Source organism: Planococcus citri, chromosome 1, assembly GCF_950023065.1.
Source record: "Planococcus citri chromosome 1, ihPlaCitr1.1, whole genome shotgun sequence".
In the NCBI taxonomy this organism is placed as follows: Eukaryota; Metazoa; Arthropoda; class Insecta; order Hemiptera; family Pseudococcidae; genus Planococcus; species Planococcus citri.
This window is the reverse complement of record NC_088677.1, coordinates 46879263-46894605: the sequence shown is the minus strand read 5'-3', so window position 1 is coordinate 46894605 and position 15343 is coordinate 46879263. Positions and strand designations below refer to the sequence as shown.

Sequence of the window (15343 nt, the reverse complement as noted above, 5' to 3'; positions counted from 1 at the left end):
TTCCTCAATCAAGTTTCCAATTTACTAACATAGACTAAGAAAATGCTTTCGATAAAATCAATAAAAATTAAAACCTACTCTACATGTTATGCAAGATGGCGAAAAATATAATTTTTCCGATTTTTAGAAATGAATTTTTCGCACATAAAAAACACCAAACTACTAAAATATTATTTTATTCAGAGCAAAAATCTTAAAACATTCTTTATTCAACATCAGTAAAAAAAAATTTACTAAAAAGCTTCCATTAAATGAAAAAAATCTCACTTCGAAATAAAAATCAAATACAAGAATACAAGTAAATAAAAAAATTATTAATGCAAGAAAATTAATATTATAAAATTGTGATACGGAATTTATTCAGATACGTACAAAAAAGTGCATTTTATCCGATCAATTATTTTCTTTCTTTCATTTTTTCTTCTTCTTCAAACCGCGGAACAATATTTACTTAAATCCTTCGTAAGTATGCGAATAATTATTTTAAATTCTTTAATTGAATTTGCATTTTGAGAAATCCATTTCAGGATGTTGTTCCATAAATCTGCAAAAAAATTAGGTACAAAAATTATTTTTCCATACATTGTATTACGTATAGTATTGTCTCTCCAAAGTATAATCATCCAAGTATTTAAATATTTTTGCTTTGAATAGAAGAAATATAAATTCACATTAAAATAAGTACGACAAATAAATTTTTGAACCGAAATCAAAAATTGAAAAAAAAATACTAAAAATGTTGCAACAGTAAGCAAAAAATATACTTACGGGATGGAACAATGCATGTACATAATACACCAAATACCCATGCATATTACGTACATACCAAACATGAATAAATCAATTTTTTATAAATGTATTAAGTATACGTGCATTATACACAATACACAGTTACACACACAATTATACATACATTGTAAGGAATGATAGCACCCATTTAAAGTATTCTTTTAGATATGTACATGTATTAGCATTCTTCAAATCCCCCGTATGAATTCGAAACCCTACATATCAAATCGCATATAAAAGATTCACAATCAACAAAAACATTTCATTTTCCTTCGTTTTTTTCAATTAATGGACGATGTACATATGTATTACGGATTTTTCCCCGTAAAACTAAAATCAGTTATAAATTTTCCAAACAATCAACGCTTTGAAGGAATTTACGCAAATAATGGGTTTTTGGTAAACCATGCTGAAAACGGAGGTTTTAAAAACTGGAAATGAACACCTATTCAGTACACAGATAACGTCAATCTTCATCGACTTGACTTCAAAAGCGAGATGACTCTTCTTTGTAGCCACCTTTAAAAATGTACCTACAGCTTCAAAATACCTAATACATACATATACAATTATCGAATAAAGATTTTCTATCATTGAAGCGTTGATAATTCGCACGAGTGTTTATTCCGAAAGACCCTGCCAATCAGAGTATTTTCCAGATAATGCTATTAGACGATTGGATTTTGAGCTTTTAAATTTTTGTGACATTGATTAAAAATACACAGTACCTAATTAATTTCTTCCGTGAAGTTTTTCATTGAAAACTGATTAAGAAACTAAGTGATTTTTATCGACGACCTCCAGCGATGAACAATCCACGCTAAAAAAATTATTTTTTAATTGCATAAATAATGAGACTTACTTTTTGAGAATATCTTGCTTTTTCTGTTCTTCGGACGTTGGTAATCCGAGTTCGCGTTGTCTTTGATCATACATCATTTTTTCGACTAATCCTCTAGTTTCTCCATCCAAATCGGATAATTTAGATGGTTCGGGGTTTATTTTACGGGTAGATATTTCAGGATCGCTGACGACTAATTTCGACCACCATTCAACTTTGTTGACCTAACATGAAAAAAAAAAAGGTCATAAGTTAACACTCTCTCTTCAGCATACAATACCGTAGCATACCAACAAATATACTCTTGTCACCTTAATAATATTGATTCTTTGAGAGGAGAAAACATCCATCACCATCAAAATCATTACCCATACATCGTCATTTAAAACAAACATCTCATCTTATGACGACGATTACATAATAATAAAAAATCTTCGCGTCACTCTCTCACGTAGTATTTTCCCGAAATCTATTTACATAATTTTAGGTTGAACGTAATGCAATAATCTGACAATCTAAGCCTTGACAGTGACTGATGATTAAACAGATGTTTGCATTTTTTTTTTCAATTTGATTTTCGTCATTATCAAGCATAATTACCTACACCTAAACAAGCTGTATGATTATCAACCTTTTGACGCCAGATAAAAGCTCAATGTATGGATGCATTTTTCAAAATTTCAGAAAAGGGTCTCGAGTGAAAAATCAATTTAAAAAAAAATATCGATTAAGTATGTTGACCCGAAATGGAATTATTAGCTGGAAGTATTTTTGAAAGAATAATTTGAAAGTTTTTCATTTTCTTATTTTTAGTTTTCTGAATCAGGCTTACCCAAAAAATGCACTGAATCATTTTTTTTGTTTCAACTTACATATTTTCAAAAACCATAATAATTTTTTGGGGGAAAAAATCAAAAATTTGAGGTTAAAAAAATTTAGTAATAAACAACAATGATTAAAATTGGTTTTTTTCCCTGAACACCGCTCTAATTTAGGATGAAAGAGGAATTTCTATTATTTAATTTAGCAAATAAAACCTGTAAAAGCTCATTCGAACATTTCTTAAAATTTTACTTGGAAATGTGGGATCAAAATTAAAAATTTTTAAATCTTATTTGCTTATTTCAACACAATTTTTTCTTACTGGTCAGTGGTCATGAAACTTAGATGAGAATTTTTCTATTCAAAGAAAATTGATACAGATTTTAGCTTCACAAGGTTTTCTAATGCAATCACGTGAAAATTTTGTGATCTTCAATCTCAAATTCGAAAGTGAAATATGTTCGAGTAGGAAATAATCTACATATGTACTTATTTCATTTTCAGACATTTTCAAAAATTCGCCAAAAATTAGAAATTAACTTTGACGGCTCAAAATTCGGTTCTGAGATCTACGTTTTTCGAGACCTAAATTTGAGCAGAATAAAATTCATCTGGCATAAAATGCTCCATATGAAATCCCTACAAAAAAAAAAGTTGACTTCAAAATTCACGGAGAGATCTTTTTGAACTTGGAATTATTCTGCAGATATCTCAATCCAATTTTTCACTGGACCCTTTCTTACTAAATTCCAAATTTTTTTTCATATTTTGAAACTAGGTACTTAGAAAAGGTGGTTTTTACCCATCTTATGAGGCCGTACTCATTTCGAAAATTCATCCACCAATACTTCTCACTCGCGAAAGGGTTGAAAGATCAAATTCGTTCATCTACATACGTTTGAATAGTCGCAAAATCATCGCAAATATCAGCACTTACTTTTTCTAAATTAATTAAAAACGTTTTCCCGTCTTCTAAGACCCATGTGCATTCCTCCAATTTGATTTCATGCTGCAAGTCGTCATCGATAATCGGCGGCTGGCCTTTGATTCCAACCACTAAATGGCGTTTCGCTATGTTGACAACTACATCGCGAGGACGTAATTTAAATGCTGTTTTTGAAGGAACACGAACCTGAAATGAAAATACGAATTTTTCAATCAATTTTTTTTACACACAAATATTACGTTGCCAAATACCTATAAATATTACGATAGATATCGCGTTAAATTATCTACGCACGTCATCATTCATCTACAAATACACGTGGTCTATGGTATGAGTCAAAATACAGATGTAAAACTAAAAATCCCCCGCATTACCTACACTCGTGATCTAGCCAAATTGAAAACAGAAAAAAAAATAAGAGTAAAGTCGTCCATCAAATTTAACAACCGTTTAAAAAGATGATGTTCAATGATTGATTGATTTTTCGCCTGATACGTTGTTGGAAGGTGGTAAGGAGGAAAGAAGAAAGGGGGCGTTTGTGTAATTACGCGTCTCATATATGCCACTATGTAAGCATGGTAGTACGAGTACTTTGTACGAGTATATATAGGTATATTATACTCGAGACGATCTCCAGCTCTAGCTTACCTTATGGTTATCTTATGCATCTTAGCTGGTAAACGAATACGTGCGAGCGTGGTTTTGAAAATAAATAATTAAATTTTACCCAATATTTACCTACAACTACTCGTACATACATTACCGTTAAAAACCTGAGGCAACCGGTATGAGCATTTTCCATTTTAACGCGCACGTATGTATTTTTAGCGAGGCGGTAGTTACGAATAATTTATCGCTAAAATTTAACGTAGCATGATTTTTTAAGTCAGCGGTCAAAAATTATTTTTAATATGCTTGTGGTACACCAACGTTGGAGCAACTACGAGACAATTCGACAAGTTTTTGAAAAGATTTCCGCCATTTGATGATTAAATTTTCATTTTATCATTTATTTTGCAGTATAAAGCAGGTACACATATGTACATTGTTCAGCTTAAAAAGTCAAATATGGCCATTGGTCATTTTTGCGGAATGAGATGTTACAAGATAAACTCGGAGTTACCTACTTAGTTACCATCAAAAATTAACCTTTGAAAAATTCCTACATATTGATAGGGAAAGGTCAGTTAGTTTTGCGAGTAAATAATTCTTTTATTTTTATTAATCGTAAAAATTTACGACCAAAGACGAATTCAAGCGAATGAGAAAAGTCGAATGGTCATTCTACTTCATTAGAATCCCTCAAAAGAAAAGGTAATAAATTACAATATAATAAGTGTACATATCAAAAAATGAGATGAACATGAGGTAGATTCCACTTTAGAAGGGCTTCAAAGTTCAAACTGATTTGCAAAAGATACGAAAAATTAATTTAGCTGCCCAAATGCCATATAGGTTGTCATTAAAATTCAAGTATTCCAATAACGTTTTTCAACAGTTCTCAAAAATGTTTTTTCCTCAAGTATTCTGCACATGCACAATATTTTAAAATTTTAAAAATTCATTTAAAAATTCAAAAACGAAGTTTTAATAGCTGCAGATTCGAGATCTTCTGCATAAAGACGAATAAATTATCAGAGGTTTACATAAGTTGACTGAGTAGGCACACAAAGTGCTGAATTGAAGGCCGAAAGAAAAATAGACTTCATTATTTAGGAAGACTAAAAAATTCCAAGTGTTGAGAAAAAAATGGCAACAGAATCGATTCTGATTCTGAAAACAGTTTGACTCCCAAAAGTTAAAACTGAACTCATCGAAAAGAATGAGGTTGGACCCTAAAATTGTGAAGAATGCAACATACTCGTACATTTATACTCAAGTGTTAAAATCCGGCTTGTCAAAGGCACTGATTCTCGTTTAGATAACCGTGGTCTGTGAGCAATGCAGAAGGATTGGTCCCCAAAATTTTGAGAAATATTTGTACGGGTGTCAAACTGTCATAGTTTAGTCCTTTCAGGGAGCTGCTTTAATTTTGGGGTCAACGATTTTCAGAAAATTAAAAATTTTGAAAACCTCAACTTTTCTTAAAAGTTTCAACACGTTTGGTTCTTTCGATTTTTCAAATCAGAGTGCGTCAGTTTAAGTGACGCACTGGTCAAACACCCGGTAAAATTAATCTAAAATGACTGGGCTAAATTGCTAACACACAATGCGTGCTGGGTTATCCATTAGAAATTCTATCAGCAGAATAATTAGTCAATTAATTTTATACAACAAAGAATCTTGAAAAAAGGGGGGAAAATATTCAAAAATGATTACGCGTCCTTTATGTAAATATAGAAATATGTTACAGATTATCTTCACCGACGATGGAATCATTTCAAGGTGAAATGACATCCTCATACTCATACAAGAGGCGATAAATGTACGCGGAAATTTTTAACAGGACCATTTTTCAAAATACCGCATCATCCCGATGATGATGGATAACATCATCTCATTGGGCGAAAATAATTCTCGGTTATTCCGTGTTTTTTTTTCTCCTTCTCTCTTTACACATGCAATGAGAATCAATCTTTTGTGTACATTGTACATAAATATGTACAAATACCGCGCGCGACTCATAAACCAAACGATTTCCATATTACGTAATTCTCGGTGTGCGCGCTATTCATTCACGTCCCACCGAAAATTTCCAACTTCCATAACTCATTATTGAGATCGTGAACTCGTTTAAAACATACACACAGTACATACAAGTATAGATCTGCATACCTACCTATATTTTTGACATAACAAGTATCAATGTTTTCATTAAAATTTTACACACATTTCAAATTAATAGCGACCGACACGACGTACGACACGTCGCCATCGCAGCACACTTGCACAGTATCGTCGTTCTAATTTTCTCCATAAATAACGTATCAATTTGTCGTCATTTTTATCTACGTATTCGTAATTCTAATGGAGGTCCTATGGAATGGAATCTAGCCAAAGTACCTACCTATGCATGTACTGTATGTACATGTAGATATAGTTAGGTACTTAAGAGTCTAGCCACTAAAAGGGATAGAGATATGTACCTATAATGAGAAGATATGGACTATGGCGTTCTCTTGGCAGACTGCTGAGAAGCGTGTAATTTTATCATTTATCTGGATACTGCTGCGCACCATCATTTCACGACAAAAGCCATTTTTTATATTTCGTATCCATCGGTAATTATAGAAACGACCTCGTACTAATAAACTTATAGCAAATCTCGAGAGTACAATATACCTACCTATGTATACCTAATGCACATCCATAAGACAACGACGAATTGCTACTGGCGATTCAAGACGATTCTCTGATGAATTATCTAATTTTAAAATTTATGTAGGTACTTGCCGTTCTATAGTATAATTTTCGCTATTCTAGTCTCTATGTGTACTCCTCTAACTCAAGTGTGCAGATGAACGGAAGGTTGAGGTTCAATAGCAAATGCGTACTTTCAAAATTCAAAGCCAATGAATGGATTTACTATTGAACAAAAATGAAACAGATATGCTGCCTATGGATCAAATTTAAGGAGCACTTAGCTTTTGAAAAAAAAAACAATTTCCAACGTTGATTTTGATCATGAGAATTAGATCATTTCATTATACTTATGTATTATGTAGAATCGAAAACTCAGTTCAGGTACTCCACATATTTTTCCCCTCCTATATGTAGATACGAGTATTACATCCCTATTTCAGATGCCCATGCCCCCCTCCCTCATCGATTGGAAACAGTTTCGAACCGCTGTGAGCAGTTCTAAAGCCGTCAGCAGATCTTGGAAATTCCAGATTTTCAAAAACTAGGTAGGTCTAGGTACTATAAACATGATCTAAATTAACTTTGGCACGAATACACTCACGAAATCGTATACTAACACTTATAAATCCTTGCGATTTTATAATTGAAAAACTTGAAAAATATATAATTCTGAACCGGCAGAAACTGTTTTCGGAAAATTGGAATTAGTAAAAGGGACACTGAAACGTCTCAATCATGTTTGTGCTTGAGAGTAGATTTGGACCGTATATTATAGCATACTTTCTGATAATCTTGAATTTTCAAATATAGCTGGAAGCTCCAGAACGGCTTTAAACCGCCTTCAATCGACTCAGCATACAAGAATTGGAGTATTTTGTTAGTTATTCAAGTTCACTGAGTAAAATTTTATGGAAATTTTCACTTTCAAAAATCTATTGGAGACTCCAGAACTGTTTACAATGGTTCGAAACAGTTTCCAATCGATTTGAAAAAGGAGGGAGGGAGGGATTTTCAAAAATTTACCAAGAATTGAAAAATGCACTTCAGCATCTCATGAAAGTTTGGCTGCTAAAGTACTTTTGCCTTTTGCAGGCTTTTTTTGAATGAAAGCGTTGCTCGGTTCAAAAAATTTTCTGTAGGTTGAGATGCCCCTTTGGTTAAATTCAGCTCAGTATGTAGATGTGAAAGCATGCAAAATGTAGCAAACAAATCTCTTAGAAATGTCATTCCAATTTAGCTGAAGAAAAATTACATCGGAATTCAAAAAAATTTCAAAATTTAATAGGAAGTTTCTAGGCAAATTAAAAAAAAAACAAAACAAACACGAGGTGAAAGTCATTCCTTTGCGCGCAAATGGTAAGCAAAAGGTGCACTTGAAAAAAAAAGCCTGTCTTTAAAGAAGGTGCTGGACTACCTGAATATTTTTCGAACGGAAAAAATCGACGAAGTGTACGAAAATACTCACATTGTTAGACAACATTTCTAGTATCGAATTTCAAAAGTCAATTTTTACTGAATTTTCGAAAATTTAAATTAAGTATGTATGGTCTGTTTTCCAAGAAAAACTCAGAATCAGATTAAATTGGGGTAGACAGCTAAAATTAATTTTTACCCCGTTTTCAGTCTCACACAATCATTTGGTGATGATTTCGGACTTGTTTTGGAACCTCAGATTTTTCATTTGTTTTCGAGTTTGAAAAAAAAAATCAAGATTACTTATGATTGATAGCTGAAGATTAACGAGATTTCTTTTCGAGGTGGTCTCAAATCCCGAGTTAATGCAACGCATCTCTCTTGGTAAAAAACATGATTTTTCCAGTGTTAGGGCAGGTAAGCGAAAAATCAAAAACATTAATTTTTTAGCGGGTAGTATTCTTCAATTCATCCTTTCTCTATTTAATCCATCAGCAAACTGTATACATTTATACACTTCGATCGAATTTGACCAGTTGAAACAGAAGCAGTTCTCATAAAACAAGTCGAAGGTTATAAACCACGCGATTTACAACTTGCACTCGCATAGGTACGCTATTTTTCATATAATATGTACTTAAAAAATTGCTCAATCCTAGTTGATACTAACACACGAACCATATTCAACTTTTCCTCGGCCGAGTAAATGCCGCCAACTGTATTTCAATCAGTCGATTATTAATTCAGACAGAAATGGATTTCAAATGATATGCCGAGGATTTGAAAAAAAAGAAGAAAAAATCACGTTGAAAATGTCATTTTTCAAATCATCGAACTCGCGTCGCCGTCACCACATTCGCAAGCGATTTTCTCTCATTTGAACCAGTCGACCTCGGATGGAATGCGGTTGGCGGCATTCGATGGAATGAAAACAAAGGTACATTTTATCGCAAAGTGTAAACCTTGCCGCTTAAAAAATTCATCACCGCCGTTTAATTTTTTTTCAAGACGAAAAAACACGCTGGAAAATCGAATCGGCCGCAAAATACTCGTATGTAGGTAGAGGTACCCACTACCTATACTACGTATTTGTATTAAATTTTTCAAAATCAAATTACTTTGTAGCTGACCGCCGCCTGTGCTCAAAAAGACGACGACCTGAGGCAAAAATCTTACCCCCTTCTTGTATCTACTCGTATGCTTGTAAGATGTTCAATTCACTCTATTTTTCGAAGGTCGGTAAGTAGAACGAGATGTCAAAACTGGCTGCTTTAATATGGCATATTCAAACGTCACTATGTTTATAGTTTGTGGTCTGAGAACCAAAACCAAAACACAAACATAAACATAAACCAGCTAGCTATATTATAGCGCTGACAACAGCAGCGGGACAATCTTTACCGCTAAACAACGCTTTTTTTCTAACGCTGGACATTTGAAATAAGAGTCAACGACATTGAAAAAATTTTCTGCTTGTTAAAAAAAGAAGAAGAAAAGGTCATATCTATGGAAACTGGTTTTTTTAGACCGTATGCAAATAAATAAAACAAAAACTAAAATATAAAACACATCGCAAAATCGACTCGCAAAAGATTTAATGTTCCAAACGAGGCTGTTTATGTTTTCGCATAGCGCTCGCTCTTTATTACAGCCAACCGGCAAGTTAACTTGAGATGATAAAACTTCACCGTCAGAATGTGCCAGCGTTGTTTAGCAAGTACGTCTGATGGCATCGCTGCATCAGCAATCTTACTTCTTAGTTCGTCAATTTATGTGAAAATAATTTCAATATCACGGTTTGATCTTTGTAGCTTAAAAATCGGTATGCAAATACATAGATGCCTTACAAGGGAACCTCTACAACTCGTCCACTTCGATCGCCGAGCTGAAATTTTTTCTATACAAAAAGAGCAAACATAGAGACGAAAATCTGAAACTCGTACTAGAGTCGACCCCCCCCCCAATCGATTGGTACCATTTTCCAGCCGATTTGGATCCTCCAACAAAAGTTGGGTTTTCTTCAGTAATTTCAAAACGTTCCCGAAGAAGCTGTACTCCACTTCGGTAAGTAGCTGAAAATCTCGAAAAAAATTTGTTTACATAAGTACTCAAGGTCAACAGTGAGTACAGGAAGTCTACGAAATATAAAGAATACAACAATTTCAGAAAGAAAAAAAATTCCAACTAATAAAAATCTAATAATAAAATAGAAGTAGAATCCAAAAAAAATCACTTCGATGCAGGCGCGGCCGCGGCAACGCAAAAATTGGTAAAAAAAAAAACGCTACGTTGTGCTCGAGTACGCCTTCGATAGTTATTTTTTCAATCGATTTGCGATTTATTTTCATCATATACCCGAGGGACAGGCGGATCATTTGGGACAGGCTGACTAATAATTATGTCCAGGTCCGTTCGTGAGTCTTCAATAGTACCTATATATGATAATTTCAGTTTATGTTCATTTTTTGCTATCTATCTCTCTCTTTCTGTATTAACAATGAAGCAAGGTGGTGTTAATATTTTGTAATTCGAAACGATCAAGGATTACACGTTTTTTTCTCTATTTTTTCGGTGTCATGTTTAACATACTATATGCAGTATATGCAGCCATTCTTACGAGTCTCTATAGCTATGTAGCTCTATACAACGTATACCATACGCATAGGTACACATCGCTCATGTACGGGTACAGTACAGTACTCGTATTATTGGAAACTTCATTTCAAACACAGCCATGCGTAGCATGCGGCCCATCAACTGGTTTACGGGCGCAAGCACAGACGCGAGGCGCCTCGCAAATTATCATAAATACCGCCATCCAAATGGCGTGCTGTCAAGGTAGATCACCACCGATAACATTAGCTCCGTTTTATTAATTGATATAAGCGCCTCATAAGCCCTCAAGTTGTAGCGACTTCTTATCTACTCAGCTGAAGTGCACACGACGACCAACAACGTCGGACGGACGTCCCCGTCGCGTACACCAAAGCAGCATTGGTCAGGGTCTTTTGAACGCGCCAGCTCATTCGAAATGCGTGCCCAGAGTTTATTTTTATCTACAATATCTTCATCTTCTTTCCATAATATTCGGACAATATGTCATTAGTTCCACTCGCTACAAAAAAAAAAATATAAATACTCGCTTTTAATGGTAAAATTGTACGTAGTATACTGGACGTACGCATTTTCATTATTTCACCTTCCACATCACCCTCGCGGCGCAGTCTATACCTTATTACCTATACATTCGTCTCAACGAACAATTTCATCATTTGACTTTGCTTACATCTCACAGCAGCCTATAAGTACAGTATCCTCCGAGACCGTATAATTACCCACGTAAAAATCACATCGCGCATATTTAGGAGTTGACCTTTAAAAGTCATACGTTAAGTGAAAACTTTTTATCTTATAAGTAAGTATATTCTTAAAATGGAAAAATTCCATAAATACGGAATAATTAATAAAGCATAATATACGTGTCAGTGACATTTCAAACAAAAGGTCATACATAAGTATCTTACATGTGTACGAGTAATAGGCATACGAACGATTTTTATTTCATCCTTACTCCTTAGTTCAAGGGTTCTTGCTCGAATATCAAAACAATCGTGAGCAAGTTCTAAAAATATTACCGATGAAGATCTGTCTCGTGACTATAAAAGGAAGCATCCAAAAACCAATTTCAATTTAAAGGTTAGATATTTATAGCGAGATTTTCGATAATTAAAAAATTTTCACGTCGAACCAAACCTCAAATAGGTACAATATTAAGGTAAATGTACCGGCGACCATGAAAAAGGCGATTTTGTATTAAATACGTAATTCTTTGATCGAATAATAATTATAGCTTTTAAAAACCATTTCTATGGATAAAAGTACTTACTACAAATACAAAAATTATATGTAATTTGATTTTTCCATAACAACTGCTCCAACTAACAAATACTGAAAAGAATTGATAAATTGTAGAACAGTACCCAATAGTAGAAAAAAAAATGAAAATTGAAAAACTAAAAAGCTGAATTCATTTTAGGACCCTTAGTCAAAGAGTTCCCCTGTCAGTCAGTTCAAAGATAGAAAAAGTGACCTTAAAATGAGAAAATTCGAAATGTACATACGAGTAGTTAGCAATTTTCTAAGCAATATTGACATTTCTTTTCAGGGGATATCACTTTCTATTAGAAAACCGACAGCTGATACTTAATTTGCAATTTATTTTGACTGTTGTGGTCAAAAGTTTTCTACGTGCTACCTACTCCAAACATGGTTCGAAGAGAAATTCAAACTGCGAACTTTGATTATCCATTTCAAAACATTGTTTCATTAATTTTTTAAATAACAAAAATTGAATACTTGTAAAGTAGTTACCAAAAAATTTCAACTTGAAGATCAATTCTGTCAACTGAAGCGTTCTTATATTAGTTTCTGGGAAAATTGAAAACTTCTAAATTTCATGAATCTAGGCATAGAAAAACTCTACACCGCCGCGCCGCTATCACCCCACTAATTCTGACATAATAATGTACATATTTTGAAAAAAGGGATAAAAGGTAACATTTTAGAGGATAGTCCGTCAATTCAATAATTTTTCCAAATCGCCAATTTGTTACTAGCAAACATTTTTCCCACATAACATGCAAAAATTTGGATGCCTGAAAAATCAAAAAATACCTTATGTATTTTGTTTATACGTACTACAGCACGTCAATCGCAAGGATGAAGTTTCCCAGTAAGTACAACGTACATACATCGTGTGTTATTTACTCGGACTCAGCAGCCGACGCCGATTACAAATTAAAAACACCAGATAATCCGTAAATTAATGAATTTTTCAACTCATCCATATTGCCCATTGAAAGTTCTTTTCGATTTGTATCCAAATAGAATGTTCCAAGATGATCGGGCCATGATAAATTTGCCTATCTAGTAGATATGTACATCGAATAGGAATACTTATCGAAAGGAAGGACATAGTTGTGACACTGCATATGGAACTGAACTCAAACTACATATACCTGAATTAAAAAATTGATTCATGAATGAATGATCTTCGGTCGTCTTCTGGGTACAGGCGTTAGCCTTATAAAATGAAAATAAAGTAATACGATATTAAATTTGTCACAGCAATACGATCCTGCTAGATGGTGTATTCCGTACAGTGCACACCGGATACCGTACATAGAAGTAAGGACGGATATAAAACGTGTTTTAATTTTGATATCGTGATCTATTATTTTAATAAATATGATACATCGGTATAAGTACGTAATAATATAACGATGGTAACGCAAGAAATTATAATAATTAATTGGCTTTAAAAACGATTACTTGACTATTATTTTTTGAGGCTGTAATTCTAATCCAAACGTTAAATGATTTATCTATGTATAGGTATCTACTGGGGGATAAGTTACATAGCACTAATACACATAGGAGAAAAATTTATACCGGCTTTATTATCCGCTAATTAGTGCTTATTTATGTGCAATTTATCCGTACATATTTGCATGTCGTACAATTTTGTAAGTAAAGTCTTCTTCTGGGTGCAGGTAATTTTTTTTATTCAATACAGGCATATAAACGCACAATTATACCACCAATACTAGACGCGAAAAGTGCGTTTTTATGAGCGACTAAATGAAACGAAAATAATGTTCACATTATTGTCCTAGGAAAATAATGAACATTCATTACGTGGCCGCACTGCTCGAATCCTATTGTTTGGGATGACGCGGAAGGTGACAAAGTCCGATTATTACGGGGAAAAAATTGTAGCAGAAACAGGAGACCCACCACCTCCCCCTCCCTCCACGCCCTAAGCTTGTTTTCTTTTTATCATTTCGGCTACGCACTTTATCTGCGAGTACGCACTACGCATACTTCGGTTGTCGTGTCGAGCATTTCCACATAATGCACATGCGATCAGCCAATATGCCCGAATGCTCCCTCCTGATTGGCCCAACGTTCCTCCAGCACCCACCACTTCTTAACAGATGAACAGCTGTTTGCTTTGCGGTATCAATTTTCACCGCTGATGGCAATTTATTGAATTTATTTATGCCCAATCCGCCAAATTTATTTTCGCTTTTCCCTTCCAATATGCGCCAAAAATGTCCAGTCTTTGTATTTCTAGCTCTTGCCGCAGCTCAATCACTCCTTGAAGTTGAAATGGTATGGAGTTCACTAGTTCAGAGTTCAGACAGGTGTTAACTGTTGGGCGATTCTTCTGAGCTTCCCAGTGATTATCGTAATGTTATTGTTTCGCAAAATGAAACAATGTGCAAGATTGCACTGACTGGGTTGCTCTTGCTACATTTGGCGAAAAAACACGGACGAAATGGCGAATGCGAAGTTGCATAGCCTTTATCATAAATCGAGTGCCAGTTTGCCACTTGCCAGTTGATTTTCATCATACTTTTACTCTAAATGCTGCTGCCGATTCAACACCTTACTAAAATTTCAGTTTTGATTTTGAACATTGGTGATTGGAAATTTGGAATTGGAAATAACGCAATAAGAAAATAAAGATAAATTCATAAGTCGTTTATTTCTTCTCGAAGCATTTATTTTTCATCGAGACATATCATTCACTGTGCTGTTCGTCGCAACTGGTGGGTGGGGCTATGTTGACATGGGCACTCAGCAGCGAATCAGGAGGGAGCATTCAGGCATATTGGCTGATCGCATGTGCATTATGTGGAAATGCTCGTGTCGACTCATAAAAACGCTTCTTCACGTCTAAACATTGATGGTATAATTGTGTATATTTATATGCATGTATTGAGTAATAGTATATTATGCAACTAGGGAGATAATGTGAACTTCAACGAATTTTGAGGTTTATTTCCCGAGCGAAGCGAGGGGAGTAACTCAAAATGGTTGAAAATCACATTATCTCCCCAGTTCCATAAAATATTTTACGTTTTTTAGGGAGAGAATCGCTAATTTGTCCGCCGAGCGATTAGCGAGCGGGAGATAATGTAGTAGATTATCTCCCTAGAAACGTAAAATACATTACACACACAAGTTCAAAAAATGTGGGTGATTATAAACTCGTACGCGAATTGCAGTCCTCGCCTTCGGCTCGTCCTGCAATTCGCACTCGTTTATAATCACCCACATTATTGAACTTGGTATGTAATATACTATTCTGACGATACACGTGAAAACAATGGGTCGAAATTTGAATAACCTTGCGAGTGGTGGAAATTCTCGTTTCGAAGTAC

At 34.3% G+C, this 15343-nt stretch overlaps 1 protein-coding gene across 1 annotated transcript in view; it reads right to left on the bottom strand.

The window, feature by feature from the left end:
- Window positions 1-160: 160 nt before the first annotated feature.
- Window positions 161-15343, bottom strand: part of nudC (nuclear distribution C, dynein complex regulator) — a 69095-nt gene continuing 53912 nt past the window's right edge. The window contains exons 5-7 of the mRNA XM_065345518.1: window positions 3390-3584; window positions 1652-1854; window positions 161-544 (exon numbers count right to left, since the gene is read on the bottom strand). Coding sequence (XP_065201590.1) covers window positions 493-544; window positions 1652-1854; window positions 3390-3584 — 450 coding nt within the window. The 3' untranslated portion in view covers window positions 161-492. The remainder of the gene's footprint in view (window positions 545-1651; window positions 1855-3389; window positions 3585-15343) is intronic.